This window comes from Mya arenaria, chromosome 1 (assembly GCF_026914265.1).
Source record: "Mya arenaria isolate MELC-2E11 chromosome 1, ASM2691426v1".
In the NCBI taxonomy this organism is placed as follows: Eukaryota; Metazoa; Mollusca; class Bivalvia; order Myida; family Myidae; genus Mya; species Mya arenaria.
The window spans coordinates 22,523,111-22,542,009 of NC_069122.1; the positions used below are offsets into that span (position 1 = coordinate 22,523,111).

The window sequence follows — 18,899 nt, forward strand, 5'->3', positions numbered from 1 at the left end:
CAGTCTAAACCCAGGAATGTTGGTAAGCTGTGAACATCAATCTACACACAGGATAGTTGGTGAGCCATGGAAGTAAGTCTAAACCCAGGACAGTGGGTGAGCCATAAACATCAGTCTAAACCCAGGATAGTGGGTGAGCCATAAACATCAGTCTAAACCCAGGACAGTGGGTGAGCCATAAACATCAGTCTAAACCCAGGTCAGTGGGTGAGCCATAAACATCAGTCTAAACCCAGGATAGTTGGTAAGACCATGAACATAAGTCTAAACCTAGGACAGTGGGTGAGCCATAAACATCAGTCTAAACCCAGGACAGTGGGTGAGCCATGAACATCAGTCTAAACCCAGGACAGTGGGTGAGCCATAAACATCAGTCTAAACCCAGGACAGTGGGTGAGCCATAAACATCAGTCTAAACCCAGGACAGTGGGTGAGCCATAAACATCAGTCTAAACCCAGGACAGTGGGTGAGCCATAAACATCAGTCTAAACCCAGGACAGTGGGTGAGCCATAAACATCAGTCTAAACCCAGGACAGTGGGTGAGCCATAAACATCAGTCTAAACCCAGGACAGTGGGTGAGCCATAAACATCAGTCTAAACCCAGGATAGTTGGTAAGACCATGAACATAAGTCTAAACCTAGGACAGTGGGTGAGCCATAAACATCAGTCTAAACCCAGGACAGTGGGTGAGCCATGAACATCAGTCTAAACCCAGGACAGTGAGTGAGCCATGAACATAAGTCTAAACCCAGGACAGTGGGTGAGCCATAAACATCAGTCTAAAACCAAGAGAGTTTGCCAAGTTTTCCTGTAGTTTCTTAATGATTGGCCTTTTGCCATGGTGAACTGGCGAGTTGGCAAACTTAAACAGAATAAGTGCTTGCAAGGTGAGATTTATCTGCTAATTGCACAGCAAAGCAATTGATCATTTTCGCATCGAAAACAATATTATCATACAAATAAACAGATGTAATGAAAAAAAACTCAAAACTGAACATTTTCTTTAGAAGTGTACCTGCAACATCAGTGTTATACTGAAATCTAAAATGTAAATTTACCTAAAAATAAAAAATAAAAATAAAATACCTAAATCTAAGGACTTAAAAATGACTTTCCTATTGTTTCTTGATTTACGGTGTTAAACTTCAAACGTTCTGAGGAACACACACAGAAGTGTGAGTCACATTGCTTGAAATGTTAATCACATAAGCTTCAATTCAAAACAGAGAAGTGTATATGCAGTATGCACATGTAATCACCATGACTGAGTTTACACCAGATCATCCCCATTTCCTGCAAGCCCCCAGTCAGCTTTCTGGCATGCTGGTTTATATTTCCTTCCTTTCATCTGGCAATTTCCGGCTAATTAGGCTGCAACTTCATCAGTCTAACCAGACAGAATGCTTCAATCAGGTTTGTACGAACTGTTTTGTGTTAAAAAATAGACCAAATTGACTAATGTCACTGACTGGCTTCATTTTTAAATCAATATAATTTGAAATATAAATTTTAAAAACAAGAAAACACCCAAATTGTTGGCAAACATAATTTATTTACTGTACTATACTGTGTATAGTATGCACTTTTTAATCCTGCAATTCAATTTGAAAAAATGCCTGTATCCTATCTATAGTATTTATAAGGCCTTTGACTTTTTGGGGTGGAGAAAAATGGTGTTTGTTTACATTTTAACCGTAACTCACATCGATTGATTAATTTAGTTATATTGGTAGTGGAAAATGGTGTACGGTTAGCATCACTCGGGTGAGTACAAATCGTAACATATACCAACTGTGCAAACTGTTGCGATGGTAGTGTTGTTTGTTGCATTATTATACCACGTGTTTGTAATACTTAGCTGAAGTTGTTGACATGTTGATAACATTTACATACAATAAATGGCTGTCCTATCTAAGGTATGAAAGTTTTTTACCTGATTTTTCACATATTATTTTGCCTGTGTCCTATCTATGCTGGAGTCCTATACACAGTATAATATGTTTACTAACACACAGTGCTCCATAGTTCTGTGAAATATCAATTTATGACACTGAAGAGAATAACAGCCTAAAGTAGAGCTTGCATCTGAAGTAAAATCAAAGATGAATGATCTACTCCAACACCCCAAATAACGCATACACACAAACACCCAGGGTGCATATACAAAATGACAGTGTTGTTTTTTTTCCTGATCATAATTATAACTGTTTTATCAAGCAAAGTTATGTTCACTTTGAATTTTCGTCAACAGGTAAAGAACCTGAATGCTATATAACTTGGAGCATCACATAATGTACAGCAAAACTGGTTTTGACAAGACAACAAAGTAAAAGGCCTCTGAAAACCCCTCTGGTACATACTTCCTGATTCACCTGTTGTGGTCTATACAATAAGTGGCAGTATCGACAGACATCTCTCCTCAACTACTCTCCACAAAACCAGGGTTAACATGATTGTGGTTTGTACAACCAGCAGACCAAGGAATGGAACAATAAATAAGAAGCCATTACCACACAATCAAGTCTGTCATAACAAACATTGGCAGAATACCACAACATCATAAACAACACTCATGATGAAATCTTTTTACTAGAATACTTATATAGTCTGAAAGGTCCTGCATAAATTCGTATTTTACTTAATTAAATCACATAAATACCTCATTTGTATTATTCTGCCTGTAATTAGCATTATCATGCTCTAATCAAATGTGCAGATACATGTAGGTCAGTTTTTGGTTAAATAATCATTTATTTAGTTGTATTTGAGAATGTTTTATAGGCAATGCTTTGACTGACACCTGCTTTCTGAATACAACTACCTATTTAAGAACAGAACTCACCTGAATGCCAGACTGAAGGTCAAAGGTGACATGTTCACCTGGGGTCGCAAAAAGGTCATGGTCAAGGTAAAAGTTGTCCTCCAAGCTGGCCTTGACCACTACTGTCACCTGACGCTCAATATGTGAAACTGAAATTAAGTCCAAGTAAAATGTCAAAAAATGTAAATTTATTTTCAAATAAGCAGTAAAAAAGTTACTTAACTTGTGAGTTAACATATCTTTATGATAAGAAGTTCTTTTCTAATGTCTGGGATATTGTAAGTGTGCAACAATATTACACATGTATGTATGAGCCTAAGGTGAATTTGATATGGAGGACATTACATATCCTGTTATGAAATATCTTTTAACAATCCCGAAACAGTACTACTATTTATACCCAATCTTTAGTTTTCCTAAAAAAATGTCTTATCTGGAGGTCAGTGTGGTTGTCATTAAAATAACAGGGTGCTCATGAAACTAGCAGATACCATCTTCTGGGATGACTATTGAATTCACTGCCTTGACTGAGAAGAAATGACCAACATATTGTAAATTTATACATTTTCTGGAGCTTTGAGGTCAGGATCAGATCAAATGTTCTTGGTTTTATCAACTAAGAATTACAAACACACAGGCACATGCACACACACACACACGCACCACAACTCCTTTACTTATGTTGTCCGTCCTTCCGTCAGTTACAACTTTTTCTTGGTCATTAATAGGTTTACATACAAAACTTCACAGAATTGATGAGCATCATGGAAGGATGAGTTACGCATGAAATATATAGTCTAAATCACTTGGAAGTCAACGTTAAAAAACAGATTTCATACTAATAATCACAGCCATAACTATTGTTGTTTAATAATTGGTAGCAGCAGTGTATATTTGTGCTCTGATATTATAAGTAACAGGGTTGGTAGGTGAACCAATATGGGATATACGGGGCAATGGAAGCTCAAACCCGAATATGGTTTCCTGCATCCCATATTTCCAATAAAGGGTCACTACTAACCCTGTAGCATATGTCTCACATTGACAACCTGTTTTAAATTAATAAAAGTTTCTTTTATTCATTACAACCCGAAAATACATCATTTTCGTATGATGTAAAGATAAATGACCCATGGAAAAATGTGTCATCCAGGGTGACCAGTCCTGGACCAAATGGCATTGTGTTATTCATATTGAAGGTATGATATAACATTTTATTCACCAACTTATTATCCATCAGCATATGCCAAAAACTATGCAGGCATATGTCACAGTTTCTGTGACTGTTCTTGTTTTATTTTAAAGAAATAGTAATACCCCAAACAAAGTTTGATGCCCTATTCCAGAATACATTTTCCCTATCCATATCACCTTTCAAGTCAATTTAATTTTAAATTCATGAACATGTTTAAAATATGTTGACTAGATTATTCACGTTTTAATAGCATGTAAATGGAAACCATATACATAATAAAACAAAAGCATTGTTTTTTTTGTTTCTGAAATATTCTCTGTTTACAGCTGCTCTCTCACAGATTGACCTGTTTTGACAACCTTTTTTGCCATGGAATGACCCAATATTTGCATACATGTCTGGAAACTAGTGCTTTAAGACTGCTGACAAGTGATCAGATCGCAGTTTTTCATATTTATGTTCAGAAACTGATGTCTTACGCTTAAACCGTTACTAACACTTAAAGAAAAATTAAATGTACAACTGTTTTCCAAACAATTGAGATCTTATTTGACTGAATTGAAGGGTTGATGCTGAGACAAAAAATAAATGTGCAGCCTTAATGTTACAAACTAAAAGACAACATAACAAGCTGTGCTGAAGAGAGAACAAGGGAAGATCAACATTATGACCCTAATTTGTGATGGTCAAGTTTCTGACACCAAAGACAGTCAGAATTTACAGTTATATACACTAATAATGATATATACTGAATTTCAGAAGGTCTCTAGTATAAATGGGGAGGACTGAAAACTTTTACTGAGATGAGATATTTTGTACAATTTAATCCTTGAATTCCTGTGAATACAAGCTTGCTTTCACCATTCCATCACAAGTGTTATCTGTTCATCCATTACAACTCTCATAATGTACAGTACATGGGTAATACAGGCTTATCAGGAACATGCTTGAGAAAGTTACCTCCTCAAAATACATGGGGGGATACTTTTTATATTTTTAAACCATTATTGCCAAGAAAGAAAAATGAATTTTCAGCTTTTGTAAATGATGCCTTTATTCTGTAGGCTGCAAGAACAATCACTAAGCAAAAGGCCAGACTATGTCAGATCTTCAGGTTTTGCATTGTTAATGGTGCATATTCAGGCATGTTTTGCCAAGAACACAATAATACACATCTGTAAAAGTGTAAAACTGAAAATAATGTGATAGGTGGTGGCAAGTTTCAACTTCATGTTACAATGGAACTCTATTATACACTCTACAAGCATACCTGAATTGCACGACCATTCTAGTAAGCTATTCGTTAGAACTTATTCCAAGAAATATTCAAATGAGGGCCAAATAAAGGTCAGTACAAACTTTCTAACATTGTCCAATCATAACTTCAAAATTCATATTTTTCCATATTTAACCCAAACCATAAGTTGCTTATAAGTTTCTGTTAATTAGTCTTCAAAAGAAGTCATTTGACCTGACAAGTTATTTCATTGTTCACGTTTACCCAGTATGTTATGAGACTAATATTATAACTAGATGAAATATTGACAAGCAGAGTTTTAACTGAAAAATTCAAGGTTAACTTCTTTTAAAGTATCAATTAGCTTTCAAATGTTTCATTTTTATTTTTCTCATAAAAAAATATAACATACTTTATGTTAAGTACACAAGTGAAACTTTCTTTCCATATATAGTTATTTACAGTGAAAATTGGTCAATTTACTATAAAAAAAAAACACAAAATAATTTCATTTTGTGGGGGATAAAAATATAAAATGCGTCTAAGCAAAACTTGAAATGTCAATTTATATTTCATCATTGTGTCACATGTCAAAATTAGTCATAGCTTGAATCATGAGTGAGCCTTCAGTAGAGATATTTACATGTTTTCAAAGCATTCAGTTTGTTATATTTTTTACTATTTCATATAATGCATAAATGCAATCTGGAATGTCATAAAAAATTCTATAATCGGACAGCTTGAATAAAAAAGTCAAATAAAATTCAGAATTTAAATGCATCTTAACTATAACAATTCAGTTATTATTATTATTATTCCTTCTATATCTTAAATGCTAAATGTTTTATAAAGGTACTGAAGCATTATAATATGACTAATGGGAAGTCTGCCAAGTCTGACTGTTTCCTGATCAAGGACCATTATGAGACAATAATTTAATGCCATTGAATTAATATATGACATTGACAACAAGGCCATTATATAACCATTGTCATGGTATATATAGTTTATTGTTATTATATATAATTATGTCATCAACACCAATGCCATATAGATTATTGTGATTGTATACTACGTGAGTACCTAAATCGAAACACTTTCGGCACTATTTTTGAAATATTTTTAGTTAGACATGCACCACAAGTACAAAATTTTCCATCAGCATGCTAGGATTCATGGCCAATTGGTTGATATAAATGGCATTGTTCAAGATGCTACCAATCTGCATGAAAAGTACTTTATTAACCCCACAGTCATTGACTGCCATTTTCGTCCTCGGAGTACCTAAATATGGAACAGTTTTAATTTGTTATTTATTTTTATGTATTCTTTTAAAATTATTGCTCCATATCTCGTTTAAGTAAATACATAATTTCTGTTATTTTCAGCTTGTTTTTGTTGTTGACCTTTTTGGCAGTAAAATTTGATGATTTCAGTAAAATACAGGCTGTACCAGTATGCTGCGATTGTGGCAATCATGAAGTCTTACCATTTAACATTTAAGCTGCACTCTGACAGATTTACCCTTTTTACAACTTTGTTATTTTTTGTCTTGGAAAGAGCAAATTTTTGCGTAGATATCTGCAAACCAATGATATAAGATTGCTGACAATAAATCAGATCGTAAATTTTCATATTTCTGTTCGAAAATTATTGTTTTATGGCTTAAACCGTTACTTACTAAATTTCTATTTAGTTTTGAGGTTAAATATTTAGCAAGCATGATTCATAAATTTGTTGCAACATGAAAAGCTGTAATATGGAGTTGAGCAAATTTTACGAAAGAATATTTTATCAGATTTCCAATCAAAAAGCTTTTATGTTTTACAAAAAGAATATGTTTATGAGTAAAATTTATTGGAACTGTCCAATCAATAATGTCTTGGGGCATTGTGTTGAGTGAAGCTATTTTAAAAGAGATATATGCATTTTTGTAACCCCGGAAATAAATTTCATCCACTATTTTTCATTATTTTTCTAAATAACTTTCTTATTTGACAACAGATCGTCAAGAACTCTCAAGACTTTGTTGAATAGGTGGTCTTGGACATTTTGACACAAAAACAAAGGAATAATGTCAACAGACTTTTCTCAAATAATGTGAATGCTTTTTTATCTTGACCATAGGGCCCCAACACAATCACATGAAAGGTATCCATAAACTCTTCCTTTTTACCAAGTTGGGTCATGATATGTCAACCCTAACTGAAGTTATTCAGTTTCAACCGTTTTTTCTATTTTTAGTAACAGTGACCTTGACCTTGACTCTAGGAACCCCAAATGCAATCACTTGAAAGGTTTCCATAAACTCTTCCTATAGACCAAGTTTGGTCAAGATTTGTCAACTCTTACTGAAATTATTCAGTTTCATAGGTGAGTTTGACGCCACCCGGCCGCCCTGTCGCCCGCCCGCCCAAAGAAAGACGTTCGTCATTCTAATAACCAGGTTTCACTTTGTGAAAACCTGGTAAATAAAACATGAAGTTTTAGTTTTTGACCTTCCTCACCCACTTTTGCATTGTGGCCGGCCCTTAATGAGATATGAATACTGATAATCACCATTTATGCATGACCGAAAAGGACATTTGAGATGATAATGGTGAGAAGATAATAATGAGAAATTAATTGTGAGGTCCATAATAAAAGGGTAATAAACATATGAATACAACCCTATCATAAAAGTCTAAAATCCCAATACTTTGCTATTTCTTATTAGCAATTTGTTATTTCTGAATGTGTGTATGTGCTTTTCATTCCATGTTTTGTTTTATTTTATATAAATATATATAGGTATAAGGTATTATGTATATGTGACAAGGACACCAAGGCCACAGTGATCATAGTGGTTGTGTATATGACAATGACACCAAGGCCACAGTGATCATAGTGATTGTGTATATGACATTGACACCAAGGCCACAGTGATCATAGTGATTGTGTATATGACATTGACACCAAGGCCACAGTGATCATAGTGATTGTGTATATGACATTGACACCAAGGCCACAGTGATCATAGTGATTGTGTATATGACATTGACACCAAGGCCACAGTGATCATAGTGATTGTGTATATGACATTGACACCAAGGCCACAGTGATCATAGTGATTGTGTATATGACATTGACACCAAGGCCACAGTGATCATAGTGATTGTGTATATGACATTGACACCAAGGCCACAGTGATCATAGTGATTGTGTATATGACATTGACACCAAGGCCACAGTGATCATAGTGATTGTGTATATGACATTGACACCAAGGCCACAGTGATCATAGTGATTGTGTATATGACATTGACACCAAGGCCACAGTGATCATAGTGATTGTGTATATGACATTGACACCAAGGCCACAGTGATCATAGTGATTGTGTATATGCCATTGACACCAAGGCCACAGTGATCATAGTGATTGTGTATATGACATTGACACCAAGGCCACAGTGATCATAGTGTTTGTGTATATGACATTGACACCAAGGCCACAGTGATCATAGTGTTTGTGTATATGACATTGACACCAAGGCCACAGTGATCATAGTGTTTGTGTATATGACATTGACACCAAGGCCACAGTGATCATAGTGTTTGTGTATATGACATTGACACCAAGGCCACAGTGATCATAGTGTTTGTGTATATGACATTGACACCAAGGCCACAGTGATCACAGTGATTGTGTATATGACATTGACACCAAGGCCACAGTGATCACAGTGATTGTGTATGTGACATTGACACCAAGGCCACAGTGATCACAGTGATTGTGTATGTGACATTGACACCAAGGCCACAGTGATCACAGTGATTGTGTATGTGACATTGACACCAAGGCCACAGTGATCACAGTGATTGTGTATGTGACATTGACACCAAGGCCACAGTGATCACAGTGATTGTGTATGTGACATTGACACCAAGGCCACAGTGATCACAGTGATTGTGTATGTGACATTGACACCAAGGCCACAGTGATCACAGTGATTGTGTATGTGACATTGACACCAAGGCCACAGTGATCACAGTGATTGTGTATGTGACATTGACACCAAGGCCACAGTGATCACAGTGATTGTGTATGTGACATTGACACCAAGGCCACAGTGATCACAGTGATTGTGTATATGACATTGACACCAAGGCCACAGTGATCACAGTGATTGTGTATATGACATTGACACCAAGGCCACAGTGATCACAGTGATTGTGTATATGACATTGACACCAAGGCCACAGTGATCACAGTGATTGTGTATATGACATTGACACCAAGGCCACAGTGATCACAGTGATTGTGTATATGACATTGACACCAAGGCCACAGTGATCATAGTGATTGTGTATATGACATTGACACCAAGGCCACAGTGATCATAGTGATTGTGTATATGACATTGACACCAAGGCCACAGTGATCATAGTGATTGTGTATATGACATTGACACCAAGGCCACAGTGATCATAGTGATTGTGTATATGACATTGACACCAAGGCCACAGTGATCGCAGTGATTGTGTATATGACATTGACACCAAGGCCACAGTGATCGCAGTGATTGTGTATATGACATTGACACCAAGGCCACAGTGATCGCAGTGATTGTGTATATGACATTGACACCAAGGCCACAGTGATCGCAGTGATTGTGTATATGACATTGACACCAAGGCCACAGTGATCGCAGTGATTGTGTATATGACATTGACACCAAGGCCACAGTGATCGCAGTGATTGTGTATATGACATCGACACCAAGGTCACAGTGATCGCAGTGATTGTGTATATGACATCGACACCAAGGCCACAGTGATCGCAGTGATTGTGTATATGACATCGACACCAAGGCCACAGTGATCGCAGTGATTGTGTATATGACATCGACACCAAGGCCACAGTGATCGCAGTGATTGTGTATATGACATCGACACCAAGGCCACAGTGATCGCAGTGATTGTGTATTTGACATCGACACCAAGGCCACAGTGATCGTAGTGCTTTTGTATATGACATCGACACCAAGGCCACAGTGATCGTACTGCTTGTGTATATGACATCGACAGCAAGGCCACAGTGATCATAGTGCTTGTGTATATGACATCGACAGCAAGGCCACAATGATCATAGTGCTTGTGTATATGACATTGACACCAAGGCCACAATGATCATAGTGCTTGTGTATATGACATTGACACCAAGGCCACAATGATCATAGTGCTTGTGTATATGACAATGACACCAAGGCCACAATGATCATAGTGATTGTGTATATGACATTGACACCAAGGTCACAATGATCATAGTGATTGTGTCTATGACATTGACCTCAAGGCCACAATGATCATAGTGCTTGTGTATATGACATTGACACCAAGGCCACAGTGATCATAGTGATTGCCACAATGATCATAGTAATTGTGTATTTGACATTGACACCAAGGCCACAATGATCGTAGTGATTGTATATATTGACACCAAGGCTATGTATATTGTACACATCAATGTTTACAGCAAAATTATAGTAACCCCAGTCAAGTTCCACAAACTGAAGATTGATGACAGTACATGCTCTTGAATGTTTTTATTCAGTGGCATGGTGAGCATATTTTAAAAGCTTGAAGAAATTTTCTTTCAATTTATGTACAACACTTGTGATAGACAAAAGAACAAACACATCATTAAAACACACACATCAGTATGAGTACATGCCAAGTATTTAAACTAATGTCTCCACTGACCTGGGTTGGTAGCCTCAACATATACGGTGTAAGTTCCTTCCCGCTCAAACACAGTTTCCGCTAGAGGTGATGTGGTGTTCCTCACTTCCCCATTGCCCAACATCCACGTAAAATATACAGCTCCCGTTTCCATGGTTTTACCTTTATAAAATATAAACACAACTGCTTAACTTATTCCACCTGGTTGGAAAATGTAAACACAGCAGCCTGGTTTAACGTGCTAGCTTGATTAAATCAATTAAAATGTTCATAAATATCGCAAAGTTCCATGGCACCCAGTACTCTTTAACTGCCAGAATGCTGCCAGTTAGTCTTTTTTCTTCTTGCAATGTTTCCTGTTTCATAAACATTTAGAAAGAAATTACTTTTGGCTGAATCCATTCACAAGTATTTCACATTCAATCCTACAAGAACAACAAAAATGATGCAAATTTATTTAACCACTGTTATTTTAAGTTTCTCAACTTCCAGGAAAAAGTTTATTTGGGTGGATAGCTGAATTAACAAAAACATGCCCAATTCTGATGTTGTCTGTGAGTCTGTAAGTTTTCCAATAAATTTCTGAACACAACAAAAAACACTAATAGAGCCATTTTTGCATTATTGAAATAAAGAGCTTTGCTCCACCTTGTCATCTATAATTGCCAGCCTAGTCAGTCTGACATGCAAAGTCCAAAGCTTTCAGACAAACCCATGTCAATCATACACCTAATATATTAGGACATAAAAGCAGCAGTTTTTTTCTACTTCTTACATTATAGAGACTAATATGGGCAAAACTCTTGAAAAAGTATAACAAATATAGTATAAATATGCGATGTTTTTGCAATAAAGGGTGATGTGATGAAATGTACTACAAGTACCAATGTCATCTCATTAAAGTTCTTAATTTCAATCTTCCTGGAATCATAAAAATATATTTCAAAACACATTAACTACCTTCTTTCTATAAACAACGCTATAAAAATCAGAGCTTTTTCAAGAAAATAATCAACTAAAACAAAGTGAAGTAGATGTGTAAACAGTTACACCATTGAGCAGTCAAAAGATATATTGGGGACCAAGCCAACTGAACTAGAACCAAACTAGAGCTATCACTGAAGTGGATTAATACCCCCGAACGCCACCCTGATATGAAATTGCAGTCAACTATTTGGAAAGCCAACCTATAAATGCCAACTTTATTTTATGGACTATCGTCAGTTATTCATTTTTTGATTTTTTGATTATGTTTTTAAAAGTTAGAAAAAAGACTTTAAAAAATATCAGTGATGCTAATACTGAGATGTTAATACTGATATTTTTGATGTTCTAAAGCACAGAATATACGATTGCCTATGACCATCTATAAATGAGTTAAGTTACTTTTTTTCAAGTTATGCTCCGTACAAGAAAAAAGTAACAAAGGGCAATAACTCTGTAATTGGCTGAAATAGAATTGCGGTTCCTGTACACTGCACTTCCTCTCATTATGATCTATCACTGTATGAAGTTTTATTAAATTCCATCCAATAGTTTTCAAGTTATGCTCCGGACAAGAAAAAGTAACAAAGGGCAGTAACTCTGTAATTAGCTGAAATAGAATTGCAGTTCCTGTACACTGCACCTCCTCTCATTATGATCTATCACTGTATGAAGCTTTATTAAATTCCATCCAATAGTTTTCAAGTTATGCTCGGGACAAGAAAAAAGTATTAAAGGCCATAACTCTGTAATTAGCTAAAATAGAGTTATGGTTCTTGTGCACTGCACTTCCTCTCATTGTGCTTTACCATTGTATGAAGTTTCAATAAATTCCATCTAGTAGTTTGCAAGTTTATGTCTGGAAATAAAATTGACAGCAAAAACAAAACAAATAAAGGGCAATAACTCAGTAATTAGCTAAAGTATAGTAATGGTTCTTGAACACTGCACTTCCTCTCATTGTGCCTTACCATTGTATGAAGTTCCAATGAATTCAATCCAGTACTTTTCAAGTTATACTCCGGACAAAAAAAATAATAACAAAGGGCAATAACTCAGTAATAAGCAAGAATAGAGTTATGGTTATTGTACACTGCACTTCCTCTCATTATGCTCTACCATTGTATGAAGTTTAATCCAATTCCATCCAGTAGTTTTTAAGTTATGCTCCGGACAAGGTAAATTGCAACGGACTGACCGACAATCCGACCGACCGACCAACTGACCACAGGGTGACTCCAATATACCCCCTTCAAACTTCGTTTGTCAGGGGTATAATAAAAAACATCCCAGAAAATTGGTTTCAAATTCTGACTAAATATACTATCTGTCAAAGTAACACAGCGATCATGATCAGGGATATACACATATTCTGCTTATGTCCTCTTTTTATGTCCACACCCAGAGACTGAAGGAAAAACTCTACCTAAAAACATGCAAAATCTTATAGGAAAGTGGCATTTGTGCTGTACAAATGCATGTCAAGGTATTAAATAAAGATATGTAGTTTGTTGCCTGTCCATCAGCCTTAGCACTACCCTTAGCTCTACCACAATAGTGTGCAAGGAATAAACAGTTGTGGTCAGTATATATGGTGGTGTGGGGTCTACCATGTTGTGTTCAGTATATACAGTTGTGTGGGATCAATAAGGTTGTATTTGGTATATACAGTTGTGTGTGGTATATGAGGTTGTGTGTTGTATATAAGATTGTGAGGGGTATATATGGTTGTGTGTGGTATATAAGGTTGTGTGGGGTATTTATGGTTGTGAGGGGTATATAAGGTTGTGTGGGGTATATATGGTTGTGAGGGGTATATATGGTTGTGTGTGGTATATAAGGTTTTGTGGGGTATATATGGTTGTGAGGGGTATATAAGGTTGTGTGGGGTATATATGGTTGTAAGGGGTATATATGGTTGTGTGGGGTATATATGGTTGTGAGGGGTATATATGGTTGTGTGGGGTATACACAGTTGTGTGGTGTATATATGGTTGTGAGGGGTATATAAGGTTGTGAGGAGTATATACAGTTGTGTGGTGTATATATGGTTGTGAGGAGTATATACAGTTGTGAGGGGTATATATGGTTGTGTGGTGTATTTATGGTTGTGAGGAGTTTATACAGTTGTGAGGGGTATATATGGTTGTGAGGAGTATATACAGTTGTGTGGGGTATATACAGTTGTGTGGTGTATATATGGTTGTGAGGAGTATATACAGTTGTGAGGGGTATATATGGTTGTGAGGGGTATATATGGTTGTGAGGGGAATATATGGTTGTGTGTGGTATATAAGGTTGTGTGGGGTATATAAGATTGTGAGGGGTATATATGGTTGTGTGTGGTATATAAGGTTGTGTGGGGTATAATTGGTTGTGAGGGGTATATATGGTTGTGAGGGGTATATATGGTTGTGAGGGGTATATACAGTTGTGAGGGGTATATAAGGTTGTGTGGGGTATATAAGGTTGTGTGGGGTATATATGGTTGTGAGGGGTATATAAGGTTGTGTGGGGTATATACGGTTGTGTGGTGTTTATATGGTTGTGAGGAGTACATACAGTTGTCAGGGGTATATATCGTTGTGAGGGGTATATATGGTTGTGTGTGGTATATAAGATTGTGAGGGGTATATATGGTTGTGAGGGGTATATATGGTTGTGTGGTGTATATATGGTTATGAGGAGTATATACAGTTGTGAGGGGTATATATGGTTGAGTGGTGTATATATGGATTTATACAGCTGCATGGGGTATATATTGTTGTGTGGGGTATATACAGTTATGTGGGGTATATACAGTTGTGCAGGGTATATATTGTTGTGTGGGGTATATATGGTTATGTGGGATTTATACAGCTGCATGGGGTATATACAGCTGCATGGGGTATATACAGTTGTGTGGGGTATATACAGTTGTGTGGGGTATATATTGCTGTGTGGGGTATATACAGCTGCATAGGGTATATACAGTTGTGTGGGGTATATACAGTTGTGTGGGGTATATACAGTTGTATGAGGTATATATTGTTGAGTGGGGTATATACAGTTGTGCGGGGTATATATGGTTGTGAGTGGTATATATGGTTGTGTGGGATATATATGGTTGTGTTTGGTATATATGGTTGAGTGGGGTATATATGATTGCGTGGGGTATATATGATATATATTGTTGTACGAGGTATATACAGCTGCATGGGATATATACAGTAGTGTTGGGTATATACAGTAGTGTGGGGTATATACAGTTGTGAGGTGTTTATATTGTTGTATGGGGTATATACAGTTGTGTGGTGTATATATTGTTGAGTGGTGTATATATTGGTGTGTGGGGTATATATGGTTGTGTGGGGTATATACAGCTGCATGGGGTATATAAAGTTGTGTGGGGTATATAAGGTTGTGTGGGGTATATAAGGTTGTGTGGGGTATATATGGTTGTGAGGGGTATATAAGGTTGTGTGGGGTATATACGGTTGTGTGGTGTTTATATGGTTGTGAGGAGTACATACAGTTGTCAGGGGTATATATCGTTGTGAGGGGTATATATGGTTGTGTGTGGTATATAAGATTGTGAGGGGTATATATGGTTGTGAGGGGTATATATGGTTGTGTGGTGTATATATGGTTATGAGGAGTATATACAGTTGTGAGGGGTATATATGGTTGAGTGGTGTATATATGGATTCATACAGCTGCATGGGGTATATACAGTTGTGTGGGGTATATACAGTTATGTGGGGTATATACAGTTGTGCAGGGTATATATTGTTGTGTGGGGTATATATTGTTATGTGGGATTTATACAGCTGCATGGGGTATATACAGCTGCATGGGGTATATACAGTTGTGTGGGGTATATACAGTTGTGTGGGGTATATATTGCTGTGTGGGGTATATACAGCTGCATAGGGTATATACAGTTGTGTGGGGTATATACAGTTGTGTGGGGTATATACAGTTGTATGAGGTATATATTGTTGAGTGGGGTATATACAGTTGTGCGGGGTATATATGGTTGTGTGTGGTATATATGGTTGTGTTGTATATATATGGTTGTGTTTGGTATATATGGTTGAGTGGGGTATATATGATTGCGTGGGGTATATATGATATATATTGTTGTACGAGGTATATACAGCTGCATGGGATATATACAGTAGTGTTGGGTATATACAGTAGTTTGGGGTATATACAGTTGTGAGGTGTTTATATTGTTGTATGGGGTATATACAGTTGTGTGGTGTATATATTGTTGAGTGGTGTATATATTGGTGTGTGGGGTATATATGGTTGTGTGGGGTATATACAGCTGCATGGGGTATATACAGTTGTGTGGGGTATATATTGTTGTGTGGGGTATATATTGTTGCATGGGGTATATACAGTTGTGACGTGTATATATTGTTGCATGGGGTATATACAGCTGTGACGTGTATATATTGTTGTATGGGGTATATACAGTTGTGTGGGGTATATATTGTTGCATGGGGTATATACAGTTGTGAGGGGTATATACAGTTGTGTGGTGTATATATTGTTGTGTGCATGGGGTATATACAGCTGCATGGGGTATATACAGTTGTGTGGTGTATATATTGTTGTGTGGGGTATATATTGTTGTGTGGGGTATATACAGCTGCATGGGGTATATACAGTGGTGTGGGGTATATACAGTGGTGTGGGGTATATATGGTTGTGTGGTGTGTATATTGGTGGGTGGGGTATATATGGTTGTGTGGGGTATATATTGCTGCATGGTGTATATACAGTTGTGTGGGGTATATACAGTGGTGTGGGGTATATATTGTTGTGTGGGTATATATTGTTGTGTGGGGTATATATTGTTGCGTGGGGTATATATTGTTGTGTGGGGTATATATTGTTGCATGGGGTATATACAGTTATGTGGGATTTATACAGCTGCATGGGGTATATACAGTTGTGTGGTGTATATATTGTTGTGTGGGGTATATATGGTTATGTGGGATTTATACAGCTGCATGGGGTATATACAGTTGTGTGGGGGTTATGTGGGGTATATACAGTTGTGTGGGGTATATATTGTTGTGTGGGGTATATATGGTTATGTTGTATTTATATTGTTGTGTGGGGTATATATGGTTGTGTGGGGTATATACAGTTGTGTGGGGTATATATTGTTGTGTGGGGTATATATTGTTATGTGGGGTTTATATTGTTGTGTGGGGTATATATTGTTGTGAGGGGTATATATTGTTGTGTGGGGTATATATGGTTATGTGGGATTTATACAGCTGCATGGGGTATATACAGTTGTGTGGGGTATATACAGTTGTGAGGGGCATATATGGTTGTGAGGGGTATATTTGGTTGTGTTGGGTATATAAGGTTGTCTGGGGTATATACAGTTGTGAGGTGTATATACATTTGTGAGGTGTATATACAGTTGTGTGGGGTATATACAGTTGTGAGGGGTATATATGGTTGTGAGGGGTAAATATGGTTGTGTTGGGTATATAAGGTTGTCTGGGGTATATACAGTTGTAAAGTGTATATACAGTAGTGAGGTGTATATACAGTTGTGTGGGGTATATACAGTTGTGTGGGGTATATACAGTTGTTTGGGGTATATACAGTTGTGAGGGGTATATAAGGTTGTGTGGGGTATATACAGTTGTATGGGGTATATACAGTTGTATGGGGTATATATTGTTGTGCGGGGTATATACAGTTGTGAGGTGTTTATGGTTGTGTGGGGTATATACATGAACATAGTGTCTGGTATACATGGTTTTGTTGGGTATATATGGTTGCGTTTTGTGTAAATGGTTTTGTGGGGTTTATATAGTTTGTGTTTGGTATAGATATATAGTCTCGTGGGAAATATATGGTTTTGTAGAGTATGTATGGCTGTGTTCGATAGATACAGTTGTGTGTGGTACATAATTACATAGGGTTGAGCTAAAACTGTGTGCGGTATATTCATTGTATGTGGTACAGATGGTGGTGTTCAGTACATATGGCTTTATGGGGTTTATACAGTTCTGTTGGGTATATATGGTTGTGAGGGGTATATACGCTGTGCGGTGTATTCAGTTGCTCTTTATATCAGCAAGTTACAAGCCTAACACTAGTCGTTTAAAGAAAATTTATTTATTTATAAAATGTATTCCACCTTTAACCACCATTACTATATAAAACTTCAAAGTGACTTAAAGCTCAAAGAAAGCAAGATATTTTTCCTGTTCGATAAGCCCTGCCAGACAATGAGGAAGTGGAAAAAGTGAATCTCGTGCATCTGGTTTACATCTGGATTGTATAATCCTTTATTGGCTAGAGTGAGCTCAAACATAAATATTTTATAACGTTCATCCTCAAAATTCTCTTTTAATCTATATATACCTGTAAGAGTGTTTTCTGAAAGTTACTGAGAGCATATTTTACCTTGGGAATAATGTTGTATAGGCATATTTTTATGTAATCTTAAACCTCAATTTTGAAATACATACCAATGTTAAGTTTCAATAACTTCTAGCTTATGCAGGCAGACATCTTTCATTACTGTATTAATAAATCATGTTGTAACAATTTACATGAATGATGGGCCTGAGGCCTTGCGTTACAATTAACCATATGCTAAGTTGCTTTATGTTGCACATAATTAAATCATTGTTTTTCCATTAGATGAATATACAAATCTCAATGCTTCACCCATAACCATTACATCATGAATTTTGATACCCTGCTTGACTGTCTTGATTGTTGATGAAAACTTGTGCATGTCAGATTGAAGAACTTAAGACAAGCCTTGTCTGTTAGGAAGGTAAAATCCGAGGTTACCAGATGTATTATTTATCAGGTTTTAATCTCCTCCATCATAAAGTTCCCTTGCAGGTAAAAGCCCAGAAATCATGAACTCATGTGCAAACACAAACAAACACCATGCCCAATCTTC

At 36.6% G+C, this 18,899-nt stretch overlaps 1 protein-coding gene across 4 annotated transcripts in view; it reads right to left on the bottom strand.

Moving 5' to 3' along the window:
• LOC128232845 (uncharacterized) overlaps positions 1-18,899 on the bottom strand; it is a 383,378-nt gene that overhangs the window by 282,536 nt on the left and 81,943 nt on the right. For all 4 annotated transcript variants that reach the window (XM_052946615.1, XM_052946639.1, XM_052946631.1 and 1 more), the window contains 2 exons: positions 11,000-11,140; positions 2,847-2,974 (listed from right to left, as the gene is read on the bottom strand). In XM_052946615.1, the coding sequence (XP_052802575.1) occupies positions 2,847-2,974; positions 11,000-11,140 (269 nt within the window). The remainder of the gene's footprint in view (positions 1-2,846; positions 2,975-10,999; positions 11,141-18,899) is intronic.